Source organism: Excalfactoria chinensis, chromosome 18, assembly GCF_039878825.1.
Source record: "Excalfactoria chinensis isolate bCotChi1 chromosome 18, bCotChi1.hap2, whole genome shotgun sequence".
Classification (NCBI taxonomy): domain Eukaryota; kingdom Metazoa; phylum Chordata; class Aves; order Galliformes; family Phasianidae; genus Excalfactoria; species Excalfactoria chinensis.
In genome coordinates this window covers 1,552,968-1,576,108 of record NC_092842.1, presented here as the reverse complement: position 1 = coordinate 1,576,108, position 23,141 = coordinate 1,552,968, and the positions used below count along the sequence as shown (strand labels likewise).

Here is a 23,141-nt window from a genome sequence, read left to right as displayed (position 1 = left end):
AAAACCAGAGGAGAGCATCCTTACTCCTAAACCCTGCTGCAAGCCGGGGCTCCCGTTGCTCCGCAATGCAATGACTCTGAGCAATGCAGTGGTTTCATTGCCACGGGCATCCCAGCAGCAGCACGTCCTTACTCTAACCCTAAAGTGCTAAAAAAGAGGTGCATGAGCCAGCGCCCTGCACCCACAAGGCACAGCGTGAGGGGGCAAGAGCAGGGCTGAGTCCTGTCCAGAACATACCTGAAACATCCCAGTGCCCCCCAGCAGCCATCAGCATCATCCCACAGCTATAAAGCTCCCTGAGAGCACAGGGCTGGCAGCAGCAGTGACAGGGCAGGGGACAGCCCCAGTGCCAGCCACATCCTGCCAGCACCACACGTCCCAGCATCGCTCTGTGTCCTGCACAGCACAGGGACAAGGATAGAGCCAGCAGGAGTGGCAGTGCTACTGGATGGGATGAGAGGTGAGAGCCCCGTAGCTCACCCAGAGCAGTGGGTACACCACAAAGTAACAGATGGCAGAGCCTGCAACCACCCCAAGGAAGATCCATGCGTTGTAGGACATGACAGCCAGCATCAGTGTGTAGCCCACCACCACCTGAACCACGTGGAGCAGCGTCTGGACCACATGGTACTGGAACCACCTATGGGGAGAGACAGAGGCAGTTAGCATGGGGACAGCACAGACATCAGTGACCAGGATTTGGGCACTGCTTTGCAGCTGCAACAGCAGAGCAAACACAAACCCGGCTCTGAATGAATGGGGAAGGGATCACAGAGAGGGTGGTCCTTCTCTCCATCCCCCCCTCCGAGCACCCCCAGCCCCGTACCTGCCCTGCACAGCCTCACGCTCCTGGACACCACTGTCCTCACTGTCCCCACCGCCGCCATCCCCGCTGTCCCCCTCATTGGGTCCCAGCAGTGTGTCCTGGCTGAAGCTGGGGGGCACGGCCAGCAGTGCCCGTCTCAGCACTTTGGCCTTGCCCATCTTCACCACTTCATACAGCACAGAGAGCAGCAGGATCACCAGCACAGACAGCACCATCCCTGCACAAAGACAACCCCAACAACGTCACCAGCAGCAGTGCTCTTTTCCCCATAAAAGAACAGCTTGCACTCAGCTGAGCAAATCGTTTTCAGCAGGGACAATGGAAATAAATGCTCTCCAACTATTTGCAGGGATTTGTCCATTTGGGGGCACAGCTTACCTGTGGGGTTGTGCACGCTCCAGAAGTCAAAGAGCAGCACCAGCCTATCTGAGAAGTAGAAGGTCATCTGCAAAGGAGACAAGAAACAGCATTCAGGACCATCCCCTTGTGTGCATTTGAAGGGTAAGCTGTGCTGGCAGAGCACCCAGTGTGACAGCCACCCCACGTGGCTGAGTGACACCAGTGGGAAATCCCACAGTGCTGACAATCATTTGGGGTTTGGCCAAATGCTGCAAGTTCTGTCCGGTTCCCAAAACAGGAACCGTGTTTGCAAATCACAGGCATGCAATGCTGCTAAGGGAAGCCCTGACCTACCCCTGTAACAGACATGTCCCACCTTCTTGCATGCATTGCCATGACTCCAGAGGTGGGAGTTCATGGCAGGCAGGCACCAGCTGCTGGGTGCAGTCTGAAGCCTGCAGTGAAACTGGCGTGACAGCAGCACCTGGGAACCTGCTGTGCCTCCCACGGGCTTCTCTTGCCTTGCCTTGCCTTGGCAGGCTGCTCCAGATGCACCCACAGATGCCAGATGTTCTCCATCCAGATGGAAGCCAGCTGTGCCCTTCCACAAGCGCTGCCTCAAATCCTCTGCACCCTGTGGTGGGGGTCTGTGCTCTGGGGATGGGTACAAGGGGGTATCACAGCCACCCAATGGCAGCACCTCCAGCTAAGAACATCCCTGCAGGGTTTGCTTTTAACCTGTGACTAAATCCCATTTGGGGCCATTTCACAGTGGAGTGGAGGATCCAGAGAGCTTTATCACGCTGAAATAGGAGAAGGAGCTTCTAGCCCACGGCTCTTCCTCAATGAAACCACCTCCAGAGCTGAGGTCACTGCTGCCAATTCTTCTTTCTTCGCCACAGCCACACGCTCTGGGTTTTCCTCCTCCTTGCAGGAGCTCTCAGCACCCAGATGTCCCCAACCATCCCCAACCATCCCCCTCTGCTCAGCCCAGGTTGGGTCACATTGGGCCCATCCACAGTCATATTTTGGGACCAGCTTTGGCCAAGAATCCCATCCTATAAGCAGAGGTGCCTGCGCTGCAGCCAGGCTCTAATGACACACTGTCTGCTCATTACCAAAGCACATTAGGACGTGTAATTGCCTTATGCTTTTAAGCTTCCTTTGGCAACGGATTTATGATAATTAACCATCACATGAAACTACTTTTCCTTCGCACACCTCAACTGGGAGGCTGGGTAGGGAAGAGGCAACACTACTTTGGGGGCACAGGAACAGAAACGACGTGCAGAAGGTCTCCATGCTGCTGCCTGCGAGCTGTTGCCCTGTGCCATTGGATACCCAGGAGTGTTTATGGGGCTGATAAGATGCTCCTCGTGTTGGCGGGCACAAACAGAACATCGGAGCGCAGGGTGGGGACAGGGTGGGGACGGCGAGTGCGGGGCGAGCAGGTTTTGCAACCCCGCTATAGTCATAAACACAAAGCACGAGGCTGAAACGGGAAGCGGGGCAAAGCCGTGCGGGAAGACGAGCAGCGCTGCAGGGAGAAGCGTCGGAGAGGAGATGGGGGTGAAAAGGGGTTGGGGAGGTTGAGAAGGAGAGGGACGCGGCCGTGCAGCGAGGTCCGGTCCGTGCCCAGCCCCGAGGGAAGGGATGCGGGACAGGGTGGGCAGACAGAACCGTGCGGGGAGGAAGGGGGGCGGGGGGGGTGCGTAATGGAGAGCTGCTGGAGCGCGGACGCTGCGAGGGGCGGCACGACACGGCATAGCACGGCATAGCACGGCATAGCACGGCACAGCACGGCATAGCACGGCATAGCACGGCACAGCTCAGCACGGTGCAGCCCCAGCAGCAGCCTCACCTCCATGGCGGCGTTGCGGAGCTCAGCCCGTCCCGGCTCGGCTCAGCACGGCTCGGCTCGGCGCTGCCGAGTGACGCGCTGTGCGGGGTACGTCGGGAGTTGTAGTACGGCTGCGGGACCGCCCCGTACCGTACCGTGCTGTGCTGGGCCGACCACGAGGAAGAACCCCCCACAAAGGTGGGCTCCGGGGCTGCCCCTGCCTCAGTTTCCCCAGTTGTGAGCACAACTCCCAGCGCTGGGGGAGGAAACGGGGTGGGTGGGTGAAATATTGCTTTTAGTTCTTGGTGTGTTTATCCTGTGGCCAGATGTAGCAGTACAGTTATTAAGGCTCCGTTTGCTGCTTGAATTAAGGATAACGAGTGGGTAATCCCTTTTCTCCATCCAGCAGTGTTGCTGCCTTTTGATCACAAGATCCCCCCCCCCTCCCTCCCACTCATTAAATCAGCACTTTCTCATATATATATTACATATATATATATATATATAATTTATAGAGAGAAATGACTTTGTAAACAATGTTCTTCTACTTCAGAAGAAGGTGTAGTCCATGGCATAACGCAGCTACAAACACAGCATCCCACCCCAGGTCCAACCCTGCCTGACTCCCAGCGCTCAGCTGAAGCAGACTGGGCCAATGGTGAACCCAAACTGGTGCGAGGCATCACCATTGTGGAACACAGCCAGGTCCCGGAGGGGCAGCAGGGCCAGCTCCTCCGTGGCAAAGTGGAAGATGGTGTCAGTGATGGAGGAGTCGTTGTCCAGCTGAAAGGACCACAAGAAGCACTGAGACTCCCAGCTGGGCTCACCCTTACCCCTGCCCCATCCCACCCGGTGCCACAGGGATGCTCGGACCCAGTGAGCAGCTCAATCCTGAGCCCTCAGTTTGCAGTGATGTTGATGCTGCCAAGTCCCAGTCCCACTCACCAGGCAGCCCTGCAGTGTGGCCATGTAGCTCTGTTCCCGGGTGTCAGCCAGGAAGCGGATTTCCTTCTGGGGCTGTCGGTGGTGGGGAGTGGGCCGGCAGGAATAGGAGACCTTCTGGGCAGCCCTATGGCTGTGAAGGCGCAAGAAGCGCAGCTGCACCACGCTGGCCCCTGTGTACTCCAGCTGCAGGGACAACCAGAGAGACAACAACCAAAGCCAGGATGGGATGCAACCCTATGGAAGCGTGGGTTGGGATCGTGTTCTGCAACATGCAGCCATTGGGGAAGGAGGGACCCCGGGAAGGGCTCTGTAACCCCATGGGGACACTCACCATGAAGCCCCCAGGCAGAGCACTGAACCACTCAAAGGTGTATGTAGAGGTGTAGGAGTTCAGCCAGGCTTTGATGGGGACCTGTGGGGATTGGGGTCCTTGTCACGCTGTCCCAGCAAGGGATGGTGGCAGTGCTGCACTGCCAGATCCACCCCCACCAGCTCGAGTGCATCCACCCCAAAGTGTGAGGATGGGGAAGCACCATCCTCACCTCAAACTGCTGCCACCACTCTCTGCACTGACAGCAGTATGACACCAGCCTTACTGTCCCTCTGCAGCCACCCCAGCACCTGGGCTGAAGGTGACCCCTGGGGCTGTACCTGGTTGTGCACGGGGGGTATGCAGGTCTCACCCCCTGCTGTGAAGTTGCAGAAGGCCACGAGGGCATCCTGGGGACTTCCCTGGTTGGGGTCAATGTAGTAATGCCCTGTGGGAATACAGAGTGGAGCTGATGGTGCAGGTTTCCCAGGCTACAAACCACCAAGCTGGGGCTGTGCTGTGTTATTTCTGTTCCTCGTACCCCCACACCCTCCTCGTATGCACATGAGCACCCCAAAGTGCAGCTCCCTCTGAACATCCTGGGACCAGAGACCATAAATCCTACTGAGGTCGAGCCCAAATCCTCACTCCCTCTTAAAGGCATTTATAAAGGATATCTGCTCCCCTGCCTCGTCCCCTGGCTGGGGGCACAAGGCAGCCCAGTACCATCGGGCAGGTTGGGGTGGGCCAGCAGCAGCTCCTTGCAGGTGGCTGCAGGTTTGTCCTTGGTTCCATCTGGGTGCTCAACGAGCGCTCTCAGCTCACGGCTCAGGTTGTCCAGCAGAGCCAGCACTGTGGTCCGGTTCAGGCAGTCGGCGGGATAAATCAGGTGCTGGAAGGTGATGGGGAGGGATAGCCTCCTTTCCCCTTCCCACCACGCAGCAGGGTGCTAGGGGTGGAAGGCCCCAGACCTGCATAGCATCACGCACCCATAGCTCCTCCTCAGATAACATCAGTGCTGGCCCGCTGGGACCAGGGGGACCAGCCAGCCCCTGGGTGACAGTGATAACAGCAGTGACACTGCTGCCCTCGCAGCACTGCCCCTCTACGTGGCACCAACCACCACTTTCAGGTCCACATGGAGGGCACAAGGGACACTGTGGCTCTTCTTACCGGTGGTCCTGGCTTGCCCCTGGAGCCTGGGTGGCCCGGGAAACCTTTCAGTCCCTTTCAAAGAGTGGGGTGGAAGATGAAGGATAAGCAAGGACGTGAGGCGCTTCCTTGCATCCCCAGATCAAACATAGGGCCGACCTCACCCTGCACTCACCTTCTGTCCTGACAAGCCCTAGAAGAGAAGAGCAAAGAGGCTCTGAGCAGGAGCTGCTGCCCCTTCAGACCTCACACACTGGGAGCTGAAGCACTTACCAGCTTCCCAGGGAGCCCAGGCAGTCCCCGTGGGCCAGGGGGGCCAGTGTCACCCTGCAGAGGGACAGAGGGTCACAAACCAGCCCTTGTCCCAAGTTACTCTTTGCTGGTACACTCTGCAGCAGCCCCATCACCCCACAGTACCTGCTCTCCCTTGGGTCCTGGTCGCCCAGGAGTGCCCTGGGGTCCATGCTTGCCCTAAGGGGCATGGAGAGGTGTCACAAGGTGTTATACAGGGTGACATAGGGGAGCAAGGGGGGAGAGCTGTGAGCCCCCCACGCACCTTGAAGCCATCATCCCCGGGCTGCCCCAGGTGGCCCCTGCTGCCCTTCTCACCCTATGGGAGGAAGGAAAGCTGTTGAAGCAAGGAGAGCCCAGGAATGGCTGGGGACATTGGCTGGTGCACTGCAGCACCATGGCACATGTCAGCCTGGAAACAGCTCCTGAGGCCACACGTCCCCCCATGTGGGGATGGGCATAGCACATGTCACCCACCTTGGGTCCTTTGTGTCCAGGATCTCCTCTGAAGCCCTTCAGCCCAGGGATGCCCTAGGAGAGAAGCAGCAGCCATCTGGCCCTGCACACCTCCCTACCACAGAGGGTCCTTGGCAAGCAGGAGGATCTGGGGAGTTTTTAGGGATCTTGAGGCATTCTTTATCACAGCATTGGCTTTCCACTTTGGCAAGCCCTCCTTGCCCCTTAAGAACCACTGCTACTGATGCAGGCCAGCTCTCCTGGCTTCCTGCAGCCTTCTTGCCTCTGTTTGCATTTGGTGACATTCCCAAAGCTGAGCCTTTTTAAATAGAAAAGTAGCAATCCCAGCAATTCAAGTAACTCCTTGAGTGTTTCTTTTGCCTGTGCTTTGGATGCTGATCTGGGAGGAGAGGGCAGGCCGAGAGCCATGAAACAATGAGAAACTCTGCTCTTTTTTCAGGTCCTTGCTTTGGCTTTTGGGGCTGGGCAGCAAATGGAGAGCAGGAGACACACTGAGCCCCCCCCAGTTCAGTGCCAGTACTCACATATAGTCCTTGTAGTCCCTGGGGCCCTGCCAGCCCCTCGTCACCTTGATGGCCCTGCAATGCACAAGCATTAGTGGGGGGCAGGAAGGGAGGAGGAGGTAATGGGGACAGAACCCAGGTGCCCTTCTATCACCTATCCTTCAGGAAAGGCACCAAAGGATGAGTACCACAGCATCCCTGGCACTGATGGGGTCACCCTACCTTGGGTCCGCGGGGGCCCCTGGGGGCTCGGTGTCCCACCTTGCCTCGCTTGCCCTGGGAACAGGAGGTTGAAGACTTGTGAGCAACTCAAGCAGTTCAAATGCACTGACCTGACTACCCTCATCCCTCAATGCCACTATGGGGACACAGCCCAGCTCTCCATGGGGACAACGGTGCCCTTTACCCGTCTGCCAACTTCTCCCGGAGCTCCTTCTGGCCCTTCCTGCCCCACATCACCCTGGGGAGAGAAGAGATGGAGATGTGGGTCACCAACACTGGAGGGTGAGGGGCTGCTACCTGCATGGACCTGGGGATGTCACTGGGGTGGTGCTGCAGAGCTGACCCCTGTTGTCCCCATGCAGGATGCTGCTGGCATTACCTTTTCTCCTTTGTGACCTTTCTGCCCTTGGGGACCAGCTTGTCCTGGAGAGCCCTAAAAACCCAAAGGAGAAAGAAATCCCTCTTTGAGGATGCCGTGTCCAAGATGTTCCTTCCTTGCTCTCACCATGCACAGGAAGAGGGATTGAGATGGAGTCTCTTTTGGGTTTCAGCAGGAACAGGGAGTGCTCCACGTGAGCATTACTTATGATCCCAGGAAACCTCAGCCACCCATTCCAGTACAGCCTCCCCACCCCCTCACCGTGTGCCCTGGTTCTCCCACTGTGCCTGGCTCCCCTTTGCTACCCATGAGGCCCTAAGAAGAAAAAAGAACAAATAAATCAACCTTACTCCTTGGGCATCCTGGTGGCAGCACTCAGCCTGAGAGCTGAGGATGGGGATGGCACAAGGGCAGAGGGTGACACTCACCTCAATGCCACCGGTCCCTGGCACTCCAACATTGCCTGGAGGCCCCAGAGGACCCTGCATTCATTGGGAGACAAAGCACGGAGCCCTCAGCTCTGAGTTGTTCCCCATGGGACCGCAGGACAGGTTCGGTTCCCCCCACTCTGTGCCTCAGTTTCCCTGCAGAGCCCCACTCACCTTTCGGCCCGGCTGCCCCCGTGTGCCTGCTGCACCCCCGGCTCCTCGGTGTCCAATGTAGCCCTTGAAGCCACGGCCACCCGGCTGCCCACGTGCACCCACTGAGCCCTATGGGACACACAGATGAGGCTGCTCATCAGGCAGCAGGTGCTGGCCCCTAAATGCCTGCCTCACCCATCACAGCAAGCATCTCCTCCTGCGCTTCCCATGGAGCCAACCAGCATCCCCAACCAGCAATCCCTGAGCTGAGAGCAGCCTCTGCGTGCCCCCAGCATCCCCCCAACAGTGACCACAGCCCCAAGGTTAATCATCAAAATCCCTTCTTCAGCCTGTTCCATGCTGGGAACTCACCACAGGGCCAGGATGGCCACGGTCTCCCTTTGCTCCATCCTCTCCTGCAGGTCCCTGTGGGGATGTTGAGCACTCAGCACAAACCCATCCCAACACATGCCTCGTGCTCAACCCCCGGCAAACACTGGGAGCATCCTCTCCCCAACCACCACACTCTTCCAAGGGTGGGAGTGATGCCAAGTGACACTTGGGTGCCACAGGGACGTTGATGTGCTGATGGCAGCAGTGGGTCCTGCATGAGGCTTCAGCACCCTGGGTGCCAGGCTGAATTTTGGGGCTGGGAGTGTATACACTCTCAGGTCTCTGTACTTCATTTCTGCCCCTTTCCCAGTCTCCTCCCCCCAACAGCTATGGGGAAAGAAGTCCTTCAGCTTCACTTTATGCTGGAAGCAGCGAAGCCCCTGCAAGCTCCCAGCTCCACCAGTGCACACACAGTAGTACCTCCAGCCCAGCTGCTCCAGCAGCTCCATCCCTGCCGCAGGGTCCTGCATCACCCTGGTAAGAAAAGGAACACTTCCATCTCTGCCCTCAGCTCCCAGCCCCATTGCCATCCCACTGTCTCCCCACCAGGACTTGGGAAGAGAACAGGGATGGGGAAGGGTTGCAGCATTGCCCCACTCTACCTTCATTCCTTCAAGACCATGGAGCCCAGGAGGGCCTCGCAGGCCTGTCCCACCCTGTTTGGGGCAGAGGAAAAGAGCCACTGACCCACCAGAGCTGTGCTGCAGCCCAGCATCCCACTCACAGGTGTCGCATTGACAGGGTCTGCAGCCACCATTGGGATGGGGACACGTGTTGACTCACTGAGCGTCCCCGGGCTCCGACGGGTCCTGCAGCACCTCTGACACCAACCTGGCCCTGGGGCAGAGATGGGGACGTGGTCACAGGGGGAAGGCAGCGTGGACCCAGTGAGTTGGGTGCACAGCACATGGGGATAAGAGCAGTGACCCTGGGGCTGTATGCACATGGAGAGTGAAACCCACAGACACCCCCAATGGAAACCAGCATGGGCGTCACGCCATGGGATAAACATTCCCTCAGTTGAATTTGCTACTTGGTATTTTCCATGGCTCCCAGACCCAAGATCTGCTGGGGTAAGTGTTGCTCCTCATCACCCTGCACCCAACTGCATCCCCACAGCTGTACTTGCCAGCAGCCCCTCCTGGCCCTTCTCTCCTTTGCGACCTTTCTCTCCAGCCTCCCCCGGTGCAGCTCCCAGTCCCGGCACTCCAGGAAGGCCTTGTGGGCCAACATCTCCCTGCTCCAGAATAGACATGAAGGAACGGTGATTAAATGGATAGAGACACATCAGCACAGAGGTTCCTATGCCAGCACTGAGTCCCACATCTCCACCATCTCCGCACCTTTCGTCCCCATAATCCCGGCTCACCCAGCTCTCCAGCATCACCAACATCCCCCTGCCAAAGGGAGAAGCATTAGCATCCAACTCAGCAGCCCCATTCCAGCCCCATCCCAGGGGATCTCTGCTCACACCTCCTTTCCCTGCTGCCCAGGCACCCCTGGCAGCCCTGCTGGCCCACGTTCCCCTCGCTCCCCACAAGCACCGCTGACACCCGGAGCTCCACGAGGTCCCGCATCACCCTGCGAAGGATGGAGACCACCAGGATTACTCTTAGCTGGCCGATGCTATCACATGGGAAGGGATCTGCCGGCCCTATGGAACTGACCTGCTGGCCCTTAAGCCCCGGTTGCCCCTCAGCTCCCACAGGTCCTGGTGGTCCCTGCAAAAGAATCACACAGTGGGACCAACCTTGTCCTCTGCTCCATGGCTGGATGTCTCTCCTGGAAGGCTGCTGCCTCCATATCCCCACATTGCTCAAAGCCCTTCCCTTGGCTTTCCCCCTGCTTTGGCTCAGGATTAGCAGGAGGTGCAATGGGAGGGCACAGTATCCCACACCTACCTGCTCACCATCCAGCCCACTGATGCCAACTTCCCCGGGATCCCCCAGCACACCCTGCCAGGGAACACATGGACAGAGAGCTGCAGCATCCCTCCAGCCCAGCCAGTGATAGCTGGAGGGCTTGCAAGGCACCATTCCCTTGTGTTGAGCAAACCAAGGGGTTCAGTGGCAACCTGGGGATCAGCCCCAGTGCCAATGAAGGGAACAGCCCTCCTTTTCCCATACCTGCTCGCCTCGCATCCCCGAAGGCCCCTCAGGTCCTCTCAGACCTTCTTGGCCCTGTGAACAAGCAAAGCAATCCATATTAACAGCACTATGCAGTGCTAACTCAGCAGTCCCCTGCAGCCTGGATGCCCAGGACTCAGCACCCCCACACCCAAGCCCCCTGTACCTCCCTCAGTGCTGAGCAGTCCCATCCCATTGGCATCCCACTCACCGGGTACCCAGGAGGGCCAGCAGCCCCTGCTGCTCCAGGTGCCCCCATTTCCCCTGCTAATCCGGGCTTCCCAGGCTTGCCATGCAGCCCCCGCACACCAGGAGCTCCCTGCAAGGCCAGGAGAATGTTTAGGATCCCAGTGACGGTGTGTGGCTCTTGTTCTCCATCATCTCCCTCCCACTCCATCACGCAGCTCCAGCTCTGCATAGCACAGCTCCCCACTCACCGGCAGCCCTGGGAGCCCCCGAGGACCCGGCTCTCCTGCTCTCCCCTGAAACAAGAGACACCCCAAACAGGCTGCAATAGAGCCAAAAACCAGCCCCAGGCCATCCCCAACATGCAGCAGCTGGACAAACCCCCAGCAAACGGGGCTGGGGAACACATTGCCAATGCCATTGGTATCACATGCCACCTACTGCAGGGTGCTGCATGGAATACATTGCGTTGTATTGCATGGCACACGTTGCAGGGGGTTACTGCATGGCATGTATTGCATGGCACACGTTGCATTGTGCTGCATGGCATGTACTGTATTGTACTGCATGGCATGTGGCACAGGGAACTGCATGGCTGCAGGAGGTGAACAGCCCAGAGCAGACCCAGCCCTACCTGGGAGCCAGGAGCACCTCGTGAGCCAGGGGGGCCTGGTGGGGCCTGGGGGAGGACAGAGACATCAGGGCCCCATGCTCAGCCCTGACTGCAGCCCTGTACATCCCCTTTCCCTGAATCCACTCCTTAATGCTGGTAGCAAGGATTTCCCATCTCTCTGCATCCAGCAGGGAGTTGGAGCTGCCCGGAGACAGCCAACAGCCTTCACCTTGGGACCAGCTTTTCCAGGGAATCCTGGCAGGCCTCGGGCTCCAGCTTCTCCCTGTTTGAAAACAAATGAGAAATCCTTTCTGCTACCTGTTTTAATGCAGTAGCTCCTTAAGAGGGGGGGAAAAAATAGCAATCCATCAACTTATACAGGAGGCACAGCAGGTAAAGTACAGGGAGAGCTGCTGGCTCATCCTGAATGGGGCTGGATCCTGCCCCACAGTCCCCCAGCCCTGGCTCTACCTTGTCTCCCCTGTGCCCTGGCTTCCCACGGTCACCAGCCAGTCCTGGGTAGCCCTGGGGAGAGGGTGGTGTTAGGATGATGTTAGGAGGCATTCAGGGCTGTGCAGCAGCAGTGGTGATGCTCAGGGCTCAGTGCCTTGCTTGGCTTTGGCTCACTGCCCTTATTCCAAATGGATCCATCACCCCCCCTCCCCTTGGTGCCCATGCCTCTCCTGAGCAGCTGCAGCACTTACATACATGCCGACTGGCCCCTGAGGTCCCTCCAAGCCAGGTTTCCCAGGCAGACCCTGCCAGAAGACAGAGCCCTCAGCACCCTGCTCATGCACTGGGCAGACCCAGGGGGTAACAGAATGTCCAGCCCCAAGTGCCTCCACAAGATGTGAGTGCCCCTTTGTGCCCCACATCCAGGCAGTCTGAGCCATCTGTGTCCCTCTGTGTGGCCCCAATGGTGATGTGGGTTTGAAACTCATGCCCAGGAGCAGCTCAGATCCCCCCCCTCCCCACCCTGCTGCCAACCCTGGTGCATCCAAACCTGAACAACCACCTGCATCCTCCTCACACCAGCCAAGGGGCACTCATTGCCACCAAGTGTTCCCTAGGACACCCACACCCATCCCCAGCTCTCACCTTTGGACCCATGCAACCCTGGTCTCCATCAGCTCCAGGTTTTCCTTGGGGCCCCTTTGGAAATATTCAGGGAGGAGATTTCAGCCAATCTGACCCTTTGCTGGTTCCCCAAGGAGAGGACGGTCCCAGCCCTCCCCAGACACCCTCCTGCCTTCCCACACTTGTGAGTGCAGAATAGGAAAGGGCAGGGATCCGTGCAGCTTGTCCTTACTGTGGGTCCAGGAGGTCCTGCATGCCCTCTGCCCCCTTGCACACCAACAAAGCCCTGTAGGGAAGGGCAGAGGATGAGCTCTGGAGGAAAGGGAGAGGAGCATGAAGATGGCAGACAGAGAAGGTGATAGGAGAGCAAACGCAGGAGCAAAGGGAATGGAGAGGCTCCTCATCAGAGCAAGCGTTAGGAAACCTTTGGAAGGGAAAAAAATCACCATCAGTGATAAGGAACATAAATCTTGCAAAACCTGTTTCTTAAATGCACCCCTCTCATTTTGTCTCCTTTACCCTTTGAGAGCACAACCCCGAGGGCAGAGAGCCAGGCAGGGAGCTGCAGAAGAAGGACACAGATGTGGATAGACAGAAAAGAGGCAGAAGGACGGGCTGCTCTACTCACTGGTGCTCCCATCCTGCCTGGGCTGCCCACAGCCCCGGGGGGACCCTGCAGGGTAAGGTAGAGGGTGGTGAGGATGGAGAGGCAGGGACAGCCAATCCATCCCATCCCAACCCAGCAACCTCAGTCAACATGCAGGCAGGTCTGTATACAATATATAGGATGTAGTGTAGAATGGGAACCTGTATACCAGGCTTTCCTTCTGTGCCTTCTGCTCCAGGGACACCTTTTGATCCCTGGAAAGAGAATCTCATCTCAAAGCAGAGCCCAGCGATGGATACCACAGCTTCCCAGCAGCCGTGCCCTCCCACAGCAGCCAAAATCCCCAGCCCCATTCACAAGGCATCACCTACTTACAGGCGCTCCTGGGACTCCAACCAGTCCACGCTGGCCCCCACGGCCCTGGAAAAGATTGAGCACTGAGAAAAGATCCTTTCTGGCAGGAGTAACACTGATGGAGATTGGACAGGGGTCACTCAGCGAGTGGTCCCTGTGCTGTTCCATCTCCATCCCCTAAAGATGCTCCAAAATTCAACTGTAGTTAACCCCAGCCCACAAGTTACCCTGGCACCCCGCGGTCCTGGCATTCCCTTCGGGCCATCAGGTCCTCGGCCTCCCTATAATTCACCCAGAGAGAAATGCTGTCATTTTAGGCAACACTGAGGGTCCCCCCCAACCCTTCCATCCCAGGGAGCGCCACAGGGTGCCATGCACTGGGGACATCCATGAGTGGCAGTGTGATACCGTCCTCTGGGTGCTGGCACTCAAAGGCATGGTGGTCACATCCCTGCTCCTCCCCATAGGGTTGAGCCCATGGGGTACCATGATGCAGTGGCAAAGCCATCACTGACCTTCGGTCCTTCGCTGCTGTTCAGCCCCACCGGACCCATCTGCCCTTCTTCTCCCTGTGGGAAGAAAATAGAACAGAAATGACTGAGAGAATCAAAGAGCATGTAAAGGGTGGGTGTGCTGAGCTCCCATGGGCTCAGACACAGCCATGCTCCCTTCACCCCTCCCAGGCTGCCTGCCCATCCCCAGCCTCACCTCAGATCCCTGGGGTCCCACTGCCCCACGGGCTCCAGGGAAGCCCAGTGAGCCCATCTGGCCCCGCAGCCCTGGGGGACCCGCAGCTCCTGGTGCTCCATGCAGACCCTGGGTGGGAGGAGGATGGGAATGGATCAGCAGCAGCACGGTGTGAGCTCACATAGCATGGTGTGAGCACACAGCTGGGTCTGGTTGCTTTCCCAGCCAAAGGAAGGGAGCAGCTCTCAGCCATGGCCCTGCACACCATACCTTGCTTCCTTTAGCTCCCAAGTCTCCCTTGGCTCCACTGGGACCCCGGCAGCCCTGTAAGAGCAGCAGAGGGGAAACCACAATCAAAGCTTGATCAGATCCCATGTGGGGCACTGATGCCTATTTGGGTGTCACAGTGCTGCCTCTGCTCCCATCAGTGACCCCATCCCATGTCAGCACCTCGTCCTCGTTAGAGACTTATTTAACACAAGCTGAAGCACTCCTGCTGTCCTTGTCACCCCCAAAGCAAGTGACAGAGCACGCTGCCATCTCTGCCTGCTCCTCGTGGTACAGCACAAATGCAAAACTGCAGTGCCACCTATTCCAGTGTCAAGCCCAGACGTGGATAAACTGATGAAACTGGTGCTTTGGGCTGCTTTATCATGACTTTCCCATACCCTGAGCCATTCACGGTGTGGGTGGCATCACTCACCTTCTCTCCCTGGATGCCCTTGGACCCTGGCAAGCCAATAAACCCCTTCAGAGAGACACACAAAACATGAGTTAGAACACAACGCAGAAAGAACTTCGCCGTGGGGGTTGGGGGGGGAAGGGGCATTGGGGCTGCTGGGCATCACCCCACAGTGCTTTGGGGTGCTTGGGATGAGACACCCCCCCCTCCACCCTGCCATTCACCCTCATGGACTCACCACAGGTCCCTCCTGTCCTGGTTGGCCCCTCATTCCAGGGATCCCCTCTGTGCCCTGCAAAGGGAACGCCAGCATCAGCCACCCCAGTGCAGTGTTTGTACAGCCATAAACAGCACAACCCACAGGGGAGGGGGGTGCCTTGAAGGGAAGCTCTTGAACCCAAGTTCCAGCCCCATCACAGGCCAAAACTGGGGGAGAAATTCTTACAGCGTCTCCTTTGGGACCAGAGGACCCCTCCATCCCAGCAGAACCCTGCAGAGAAGCACGCAGGGATGAGGTTCAGCAGCTCAAGCTGGGAAAGAACTTTGCATGTATGCACCTCAGCAAGGCAGGATGGCACCCGCACATCATTTACCTGCATACCCCCCAGGCCGGGGGGACCACGCTGCCCCTGCAAGCCCTGTGGCCCCTGAAAAACAACAGAGGGGTGAAAAGCTCCCAGCACCCCCAGCTGCCCCCCAACATCCCACTGCTGTGAGATTTGCCCGTCCTGACGTACTTTGGGTCCATGGGGGCCAGGCAAGCCGGGAGGACCCATCTCTCCCTATGGAGAGAGCAATGGAGGGATGGGGTGAGCACAGCAGCTGGAAAATCCTAAAGGATAGAGCAGGGAGCCCAGGCAGCCTCACCTGAGAGCCGTTGACTCCTTGGCACCCAACAGAGCCTGGCTGGCCTGGCTGTCCCTGCAATGCAAGAGCAATTCTCAGCCCTGCGGATGTGGGAGCTGAGTTGGAGGCAGGGTTGGAGCCCCCATAGCATTGCCAGCTGCTGTGGGAAGTGGAGCACAGTGACTTACCATGGGGCCAGCAGGGCCTGAGGCACCCACTGAACCACCTTCTCCCTGAGGCAGGAGAGAACAGATGCCATTTTATGGTGTGATTTTCTGCTTTGAGTCTTCACATCCCCAGTCCTCCCCCTTCTTCTTCTCATCATGCACCAGGGACTCTCCAGGCACCCATTATCCCTCTGTCCCTATTTCTTCCCTACTTCATGACCAAACCCCTTTAATTTCCCTTTGACCTCTCCTACAAACCCCATTCTCTCTCACTGGGATGCTTCCCAACGACTACACTGTCATCATGCTGAGAGCAGCACAGAGCTCCGGTGCTGCCACAGCCTGGGGTTCACCCCAGGGCTCCTTGCTCTTTATGGGGCAGGGCTCAAGACCCAGAAAAAGAAAACCCCCTCACCTCTGGCCCTGCAGGGCCCTGGAAGCCCATTGCACCCTTCAGACCTGCCATCCCCTAGGACAGAATGCAGAAGGCTCTTAACAAAGTGCTGTTGTCACATCCCTTGCAGTAGAGTGGGGGAAGGCAAAGGCTTTGCATGAGGACTTGGACACGTGCAAGGGGATGTGACTTCACCTCTCTGAAGCAGAGGCATTGATTGTGGAAAAGGGGACGAGGATGCAGCAGGAGGAGAAGGAGCAATGTGCAAAGAGAAGGACACCCCATACTCCTGCATCAACTCACGTGAGCCCCAGCAGGACCAGGCAGGCCACTCTCCCCTTTCACCCCCTAAAAAAGCCAAGAGATGAAGGGCAGCACGGCCTCGGGGCAGGAGGGACAGGGAAGGCTGAGCAGGGCAGGAACAGGCACCGCACCTTCATTCCCTTCTCGCCTCTCTCCCCAGGAGGTCCAGGGTCACCCAAGAAGCCCTGGAAGGGAACAAGGTCAGATGAGCCACAAACAGAGCATCGGGAGCTAAAACACAGCTGCTGCGGCTCGAAGGAGCTCTGGTGTAAGGCAGGGGATGGGGACCCTCCACCTTGCACTATATGGACCATCTCAGAAAGAAAAGAAATAGCCACAGAGCTGGTCTCCAGCACACTGTTACCCTGCTCCAGTGACCCACGCTGCCCTGGCCAGCAGCAGCCACATGCAGTGAGGTTGAGCCCAAGGGCAAGAGATTCTCCATCTGGATGATGAGACGATACTTACAGGGGGATGAATATAGGCCAGAAAAGCACAGGCCAGCTCACCTCTTCTCCCTTCTCACCAGCCAGCCCCCGGTCCCCACGGAAGCCCTGCAGCCCCTGAGGAGACAAAGGAAGGAATGGGCCATGCATTACAACAACTCCCAGCCTCACAATCCCTGGGGTCACTGTGGGGCAGCATCACACAGCACTCACCTGCTCTCCAGGCAGCCCATACAGCCCAGGTTTGCCCCCCAGGCCGGGGGACCCATCCAAACCAGGCTGCCCTGCACGACCTGGCCAGCCCTGCAGCCCTGGCTTGCCCTGCAGAGAGAACCAGCACCATGTGCCCCACTGTCAGCTGAGAGTCTTGGGAACAGGAGAGTTAGAAATCCATGCTGTGATGAAATGGAGAAGGTGAACTCTGAGCTCCTGCTGTGACAGCGATGCCTCCAGCCATCACATGCCCACCAGGGTGCTCAACACAGCTCCGTGCTGTGGCTCCATTTCTTGCTCAAGATTTTAAACTTTAAATGTCTCCACCAGCATTTGGAGCTGTGAAGGTCCAACACAGGCACCAGCCCCAAACTCTCCATCCCATCCTGCATTTGAGCATCCCTAGTTGTGGGATGGGTGACACTCACCATGTACCCCCGCTGGCCCTTCTGCCCTGGCTCTCCTGGCTCACCACCGAGCCCCTGTGTGCAAAAACAAATAGAGTCAGCAAAATTTGGCTGTGCCCCCGGGTCATACTGCAGAACTGAGAGATGTCATGGCCTTGTAGGTATAGTTACATGGAGAACAAGGAACAACGCACAGAGAGCTGTGGAAATCACATCCAAGGATGGATCTGCATCCAAGTGCCATGCAGTTGCACGGTGCATTCCCCTCTGCCCCACCTGTGACCCACTGCCAGGCATTACCCGTCCATCAGTGGATCACCAACAAGCAAACCCCTGGGCTGGAATCCCATACCCATGAATTACAGCTGATTTTGAGGGAGCCTGGGGTTGCTTAGAAACCTGAATTGCTCACGGGAAGGCAGGGGCACCTGGAGGTGGCTGTGCTTACCGGCATGCCTGCTTTCCCTGGGTGCCCTGGAGGGCCAGGAGCTCCGGGTTTTCTCTGCATTAAAGAGAAGTGTTGGTGGAGCACATCTTGCTGTCATAGTGCTTGGGTAGAGGAAAGCCCTCCAGCTTGCCATAAAGAGGGGAAAAACAAACTTGGACCACTACTCACCGGCCAGCCAGCGTGCAGCAGCTGGTAAAAGGATGATTGCTGAAAGAATGGGAATAAACATCAAACTAAATCCTCCCTAAATCCCCACGTTCCTTTTCTGCTGGGAAAGAAAACTAACTTCCAGTACACAAACTACGAGGTGTATCTCATGTGGGGCGGTACCAGACTGTACTATTATCCAGGCTGCCAATACCCAGGCTGGGAAAGGAGGTTCTCTTCCTCCTCGAGTCCATTGAGCTGCCTGGGAATGTTGTTTTTCAGCATAGCAGGGACTTGTTCTGTTGCACTGCTCCTGCTGCAGCCCTGCCATGTTCCCCAAACCCATAGATGGGTATCTCAGTGCCCTCCTGCAGTTCTCACCATGAAGCTCAGCCAGTCCTCACGGGAGTTCCTCCAGAGAACAACGGTGGGGATGCCAGGGATGCCCGTAGGACCTGGGTCACCCGGGGGTCCCATCCGCCCCATGGCTCCAGCGTGACCCTAAGAAGAAAAAGGCAGTTCTGTAACTCAGCCTGGGGTTTGGACACTTGTCACAAGTTGGGCACAGGTCCTGGCCGGGATACTTGTCATTGCTGGGGAAGCAGGAGCAGAGGGATGTTGGTATCACATGGCAGCATCCCTCCAGGTGATTTAGCAAGATGCAAACCCAGACCATCGGTGGTGTTTCCCTGGGCCCTTGGCCACATCTCACAGCTTCACCCATTTTTCTGGATACTCACTTTGTCTCCTTTGGGGCCCACCAGTCCACGTCTCCCAGGGCATCCCTACAAGGAAAGAAAAGCTGCGTTATCCAACCCTGAAAGTAAGACACTGGCATAGGTTGCCCAGCAAACCAGCTTACACCACCCATCCATCCATCCCCATTGCTCCCACCACTCACTGGCAGCCCTGGGGGTCCTGGCAGCCCTGGGGGTCCTGGCTTCACATGGGCCCCATATCCATGAACTGATGGTGAGATGGGGTGCCCCAGGGGGGTGTGAGGATGCTCTGGATCCCCTGCAGCCATCCCTGAGGAACCCTTGGGTGCAGCTGCCTGGTGTGTCAATGGGGACGCTTTGGAGGAGGCAATAGACTTGGTGGCACCGCCAGGTTTGATGGGTGGGAGGTGAAGGCGGCTGTCTGCATTGCCCTTCAGCTTCTCCGTGGTGATATTCTCCTCCTGCCCAGGGTTAGAGGCTTGCTCTTTCTTGGCTGATGGACAAAAGCACCATAAGGGACCAGGCACTGTGATAATGCTTGGGAGAAAGGGAGGAATGTGCATCAACGGACTCACTGGGGATGCCAATGATCCGTGGTCTGCTCCTGCTGATTCCTGGCCTGCCAGGACCAGTGATTTTATTATAGGTGGAGTTCAACAGCTCAAAGCCTTCGTCCTCAATAGAAAGGCTTCCCTCTTCTTCCTCCTGCTCTTCAGCTGTTGGCACCTCAGCAGCAGAGAACAAAGTCTGAGCATTCCCATCTGGATGCAGTCTAAGGGTCTCCTGGGCATCCTCCCATGTCCAAGGTGGGTCCAAGGTCAAATCTGAATGGGAGTGCTTGGAATCCTGGGAAGGAAGGAGGGAAAATAATGAAATCTGACATTTTCTCTCTTTGTAGGTTGTTCTATTTGGGTTCCATGTGTCATCTCTGCATCAATACCCAGTTCTGGACCAAAGTGCACCCTAAGCTTCTCTCATCACCCAAAGCAGAGCAGGACACTGAATGGGTTCCAAGCAGTCCCCCAACTTTGGGACAGTTCATCAGTGCCAGGTGGGTTAGTTCACCTGCCTGAGTTAATTATTGTAGCACAGATTTGTTCATAAGTGTTTCTCTTTGGCCCACACCACCTCCTCAAAGCACACTTTGTAGGGCACACGAAACCCAACACAGGACACCAACGAGAGCCCATGGGAGCTCAGTCCTGGCTGATGTATTGGTGGGTCTGGTGCAAGGCAGTTGACGAACAGAGTCAGTGAGAAGTCACTAGAGGGAGACACAGGTCCGTGCTTGCCTTGCAGGGATAGGAAAGGGAGCAGGGAAGTGCGAGGAGACAGCGAGCATCCTTCCCATCGTCCTTCCCTGAGCATCTCCTTTTGGTTGAACCTATTGCTTGGCACTGATCCTGCTCAGCTCCATGGACCCGACCTGCATGTTCTGTTGGGAGTGAGTAGGATGGGTAGCTGATCCATCCCAAGCACCACCAGCAGCCATCAATATATACGCCTGTGTAGGCAAAGGGCAACCTAGCAGTGAGGAGCAGGAGTTGAGAGAGGCTGTGATAAGGTCAAAATGCAAGAAGCAAAGAGGGCAAGATGGAAAGTGAGGTCTGGAGCCCGGTGGGAGGAGCTCCTCAGTACTAACATCCCAGCCTATCAACACACTGTAATTAGCAGCCACTAGCTCAATTTCCCCCCTGAACAATGCAGCCTGCGGGCCGTGTAATTTGTTAGCAAACCACAGCAAATTGGGGTCAGCCTGACGCACGCTCCCAACATCTGCCCAGCAAAGATCTAATGTTGTTTGTAAACCTCCACCTCCAGCACCTGGCGGTCTAAAGAGGAGCTAATAAACAGCAGAGGGGATGGGAATTCATCTCAAGGGACGAAAGAGGCCTGGGGGAGCAGTGGCACCATGCATCGGGTGATCTTCTTCCTGCAACCAGACACAGTAATTAAACCCACAGCTTCTGCAATCACAGCTGTGCGATTCAATTTGGGGTCTGGCATGCAGTAAATCCAACAAGAAAACGAGAGCTGGTGGGGGCCTGGCATCTTTGTAAGTTCAAATCTGAATAGTTTTAGCTTTGGCTGCTTTGCATTTCGGGGTGTAGATCCTTCAGCCTTGGCCGGAGATAATGTCTGTTTTGTAAGTGAAATGTCATTAACGGGCAGACTATGCAGGACATAAAGAGAGAGCTTTGCAGTCTGACCCTCCTGGAGGCCACAAACACCACCCCCAATTCCCAGCCCATTTCCCCACACTGGCCCATTGGACTCCACCAAGAGGTGGGGCAGGAGACACCTTCAATCCAAAACAGCCCCACTCTTCAAGCCAGTTTCCTTCTAGCCAAGGCCTTAGCTAATAATTAAAAGTCAGCTAGGGAAATAAAAGCTCCCTCCAGAGCCATAAAATGGAACATTCAGGTGCTCGTGCCGCCTTTGTTCACTGCTGCTTCCAGACTGGGCAAAGAGCACTGCTGGGCTCATGGTTTATTACGTGGGTGTCCCATTGGCTTCTGCTATTTACATATCAAAAAGGCAAAGCCATCTGATGCCTAAATAACCACAGAATAGCTGAGATTGGGAAGGACCTCTAAAGGTCACCGAGTCCAACCCATCATCCCATCACCACCACCACAGTGGTTTCAATGCTGTTTTGGGTGCTTTCTGATTAAAAACTGTTTTAATATACAGCTTTAATGGTGAGAATTAAAGCAGTTGAGCTTTCCAACAAGACCCCTATCCCCCATTCTCACAAATATACATCTATATATAATTTTTGATCCAAGCCAAAAGCGTTAATTTCCTTAAAAACACTTTCTTTTTTTTTGGCAATAAATGAAGCCACAAAACGTGCCGGCTACAGCCAGGAGAACTTACACTTCATTCTGTCTGTCTTACAGAGGGGGAAATCGGTGAGCTACGATGCTTTGTGCTGCATCACGAGGAGGGGATGATTCAGCTCATGGAGCACATGGACATCATTAGCCAGAAACCCCCCCAGCAGGCAGAGGACAGAGGAAGGTCGGACTTGAAGAGATGCTGAGATCCTGCCTCGCAAAACCTGCACAAAGCCTTGAGTTTAAAGGCAGGTGCTTCAAAGGAAAACTGCTGGTTTGCAAGGGCTGGAGGAGGGCTGAATGGCAAAGCACTAAAATAAAATCCAACATCATTTTTAAGGGCAGAGGAAAAGACGTCTAGGTGATGTTGGATGGCATCAAGGGAGGAAGAGCACAGTGGGAAGCCAGCGCTGGAAGCCTGAGCTCTGTCTAAAGCAGAAGGTTTAAAGGCTCTAAATACCAGGTGCACACATTAAGCAGCATTGGCCTTCCTCTGCAACCCATCAGCTCCATCAGTTCAACCATGGCAGCATCCCATCCATCAGGATGGGGACACAGACTATCCCTAAGTGCCCAATGGCAGTGCCTGGGAGGGCAATACAGGTGGCTAGAAATCCCAAATGAAACAAAGAAATAGGGTGAGACACCAGGAAGTTATGCAGAGGGCCATTTCCTGCAATGCAGAGCCGTACCTGAGCTGATGGGCCCTGGATCTCATCGGTTTCTTTTGGTACCTGCACAATTGGAGAGTAAAAGAGACATCAGGGGGTGCTGAGTTCAGAACTTGGCCAGAGGGTGAAAGCACACCCTGGGCAGAGTTCTGAGGACGGCCTGGGTGCAACGTGTGACTGATGGGGGCTGATGTACTTCTGGAAAGATTACTGAGTAGGCTAATATTCAATTTTCCACCAACGCTGACAATATAGAAGAAGAAAACATCTGAAAGGATGATGCAATGCAGCAATCTTGCAGGGTGTGAGCAAGAACTTCAAAGTGATGCCCAGCTCCTGGTGACAGCTTTCCCCCCCACTGCTATAGCAGAGCTCCAGCTGCATTACTCCACAGCTGCTCTGAATTCCCCTGAGTTTCACACATGGCACACACAGCCGTGCACACACCCAGGCTTCTTTTGGCTCAGAAACCTCTTCCTCTGCACCAAACCCAACTATGACATCAAGGGACAACCTCCATCCCATGTGCTGACCATCACCACCACGACCTTCCATCATCCCAGCCCACAGCAGGCACCCAGCTCCCTCCAGGCTGCTTTAGCTCCCAGCTGCCCCACACCTTTGGCCATGTTGCAGAGTGGTCCCTCGGAGGAGGACTGATGCCAGAGGAGCGTGCACATGTCACGGCGTGGCTGCGGCAATGCTCACCAGCTGCTGCTGCATCCCCCATCACAAAGGTCAGCTGCTGCAGAGCACCCTGGGTGGGGGGGGAAGGTAAACAGAGATTCACCTGCATGCTTCCTCCAGAGGAGAGGGGGAAAGCCTGTAGAGTTGCCAGCATTCTGCAGCCAGGGGCTTCTTTGGGTTGGGGTGGGCACTCAGCATCAATAAGCTCCCCACCCAATCCAAAGCACATCAACTGCAAAGTGACTTCCAAGTTGGGCTGGACA

The 23,141-nt window shown here is 56.4% G+C and overlaps 2 protein-coding genes across 3 annotated transcripts in view; both read right to left on the bottom strand.

Moving 5' to 3' along the window:
• Positions 1 to 11: 11 nt before the first annotated feature.
• Positions 12 to 3,416, bottom strand: SLC31A2 (solute carrier family 31 member 2). Of its 2 annotated transcripts, XM_072352953.1 has the most exons (6): positions 3,027 to 3,416; positions 1,205 to 1,271; positions 827 to 1,043; positions 481 to 640; positions 238 to 396; positions 12 to 147 (listed from the first exon to the last, which is right to left on the bottom strand). In XM_072352953.1, exons 1-5 carry the CDS (start codon positions 3,030 to 3,032, stop codon positions 274 to 276), a joined length of 573 nt encoding a protein of 190 aa, XP_072209054.1. In that variant the 5' UTR covers positions 3,033 to 3,416; the 3' UTR covers positions 12 to 147; positions 238 to 273. The 2 variants fall into 2 exon arrangements, with proteins under 2 accessions (XP_072209054.1, XP_072209053.1); XM_072352952.1 differs by having other exon boundaries at positions 14 to 396.
• Positions 3,417 to 3,533: 117 nt separating this feature from the next.
• LOC140260491 (uncharacterized) overlaps positions 3,534 to 23,141 on the bottom strand; it is a 28,616-nt gene continuing 9,008 nt past the window's right edge. The window contains exons 5-68 of the mRNA XM_072352908.1: positions 22,811 to 22,948; positions 19,256 to 19,526; positions 18,863 to 19,173; positions 18,702 to 18,746; positions 18,343 to 18,462; positions 17,983 to 18,021; positions 17,815 to 17,868; positions 17,388 to 17,441; positions 16,960 to 17,067; positions 16,810 to 16,863; positions 16,432 to 16,485; positions 16,301 to 16,345; positions 16,019 to 16,072; positions 15,625 to 15,669; positions 15,458 to 15,511; positions 15,328 to 15,372; positions 15,184 to 15,237; positions 15,036 to 15,080; positions 14,829 to 14,882; positions 14,612 to 14,656; positions 14,179 to 14,232; positions 13,930 to 14,037; positions 13,737 to 13,790; positions 13,449 to 13,502; positions 13,243 to 13,287; positions 13,068 to 13,121; positions 12,889 to 12,933; positions 12,493 to 12,546; positions 12,282 to 12,335; positions 11,888 to 11,941; positions 11,655 to 11,708; positions 11,413 to 11,466; positions 11,205 to 11,249; positions 10,822 to 10,866; positions 10,596 to 10,703; positions 10,385 to 10,438; positions 10,160 to 10,213; positions 9,926 to 9,979; positions 9,732 to 9,839; positions 9,602 to 9,655; positions 9,388 to 9,495; positions 9,042 to 9,095; positions 8,861 to 8,914; positions 8,679 to 8,732; positions 8,238 to 8,291; positions 7,887 to 7,994; positions 7,713 to 7,766; positions 7,546 to 7,599; positions 7,285 to 7,338; positions 7,090 to 7,143; positions 6,906 to 6,959; positions 6,705 to 6,758; positions 6,181 to 6,234; positions 5,969 to 6,022; positions 5,830 to 5,883; positions 5,686 to 5,739; positions 5,588 to 5,605; positions 5,434 to 5,487; positions 5,250 to 5,312; positions 4,987 to 5,152; positions 4,602 to 4,708; positions 4,282 to 4,362; positions 3,951 to 4,133; positions 3,534 to 3,788 (exon numbers count right to left, since the gene is read on the bottom strand). Coding sequence (XP_072209009.1) covers positions 3,639 to 3,788; positions 3,951 to 4,133; positions 4,282 to 4,362; positions 4,602 to 4,708; positions 4,987 to 5,152; positions 5,250 to 5,312; positions 5,434 to 5,487; positions 5,588 to 5,605; positions 5,686 to 5,739; positions 5,830 to 5,883; positions 5,969 to 6,022; positions 6,181 to 6,234; positions 6,705 to 6,758; positions 6,906 to 6,959; positions 7,090 to 7,143; positions 7,285 to 7,338; positions 7,546 to 7,599; positions 7,713 to 7,766; positions 7,887 to 7,994; positions 8,238 to 8,291; positions 8,679 to 8,732; positions 8,861 to 8,914; positions 9,042 to 9,095; positions 9,388 to 9,495; positions 9,602 to 9,655; positions 9,732 to 9,839; positions 9,926 to 9,979; positions 10,160 to 10,213; positions 10,385 to 10,438; positions 10,596 to 10,703; positions 10,822 to 10,866; positions 11,205 to 11,249; positions 11,413 to 11,466; positions 11,655 to 11,708; positions 11,888 to 11,941; positions 12,282 to 12,335; positions 12,493 to 12,546; positions 12,889 to 12,933; positions 13,068 to 13,121; positions 13,243 to 13,287; positions 13,449 to 13,502; positions 13,737 to 13,790; positions 13,930 to 14,037; positions 14,179 to 14,232; positions 14,612 to 14,656; positions 14,829 to 14,882; positions 15,036 to 15,080; positions 15,184 to 15,237; positions 15,328 to 15,372; positions 15,458 to 15,511; positions 15,625 to 15,669; positions 16,019 to 16,072; positions 16,301 to 16,345; positions 16,432 to 16,485; positions 16,810 to 16,863; positions 16,960 to 17,067; positions 17,388 to 17,441; positions 17,815 to 17,868; positions 17,983 to 18,021; positions 18,343 to 18,462; positions 18,702 to 18,746; positions 18,863 to 19,173; positions 19,256 to 19,526; positions 22,811 to 22,948 — 4,689 coding nt within the window. The 3' untranslated portion in view covers positions 3,534 to 3,638. The remainder of the gene's footprint in view (positions 3,789 to 3,950; positions 4,134 to 4,281; positions 4,363 to 4,601; positions 4,709 to 4,986; positions 5,153 to 5,249; positions 5,313 to 5,433; positions 5,488 to 5,587; positions 5,606 to 5,685; positions 5,740 to 5,829; positions 5,884 to 5,968; positions 6,023 to 6,180; positions 6,235 to 6,704; positions 6,759 to 6,905; positions 6,960 to 7,089; positions 7,144 to 7,284; positions 7,339 to 7,545; positions 7,600 to 7,712; positions 7,767 to 7,886; positions 7,995 to 8,237; positions 8,292 to 8,678; positions 8,733 to 8,860; positions 8,915 to 9,041; positions 9,096 to 9,387; positions 9,496 to 9,601; positions 9,656 to 9,731; positions 9,840 to 9,925; positions 9,980 to 10,159; positions 10,214 to 10,384; positions 10,439 to 10,595; positions 10,704 to 10,821; positions 10,867 to 11,204; positions 11,250 to 11,412; positions 11,467 to 11,654; positions 11,709 to 11,887; positions 11,942 to 12,281; positions 12,336 to 12,492; positions 12,547 to 12,888; positions 12,934 to 13,067; positions 13,122 to 13,242; positions 13,288 to 13,448; positions 13,503 to 13,736; positions 13,791 to 13,929; positions 14,038 to 14,178; positions 14,233 to 14,611; positions 14,657 to 14,828; positions 14,883 to 15,035; positions 15,081 to 15,183; positions 15,238 to 15,327; positions 15,373 to 15,457; positions 15,512 to 15,624; positions 15,670 to 16,018; positions 16,073 to 16,300; positions 16,346 to 16,431; positions 16,486 to 16,809; positions 16,864 to 16,959; positions 17,068 to 17,387; positions 17,442 to 17,814; positions 17,869 to 17,982; positions 18,022 to 18,342; positions 18,463 to 18,701; positions 18,747 to 18,862; positions 19,174 to 19,255; positions 19,527 to 22,810; positions 22,949 to 23,141) is intronic.

Excerpts from the sequence above, each read along its gene's own strand:
- SLC31A2 (XM_072352953.1), bottom strand. Across the intron at positions 1,044-1,204 it reads GAGCGTGCACAACCCCACAG|GGATGGTGCTGTCTGTGCTG; the intron begins GTAAGCTGTGCC and ends GTCTTTGTGCAG. Across the intron at positions 641-826 it reads CGTGAGGCTGTGCAGGGCAG|GTGGTTCCAGTACCATGTGG; the intron begins GTACGGGGCTGG and ends CTCTCCCCATAG.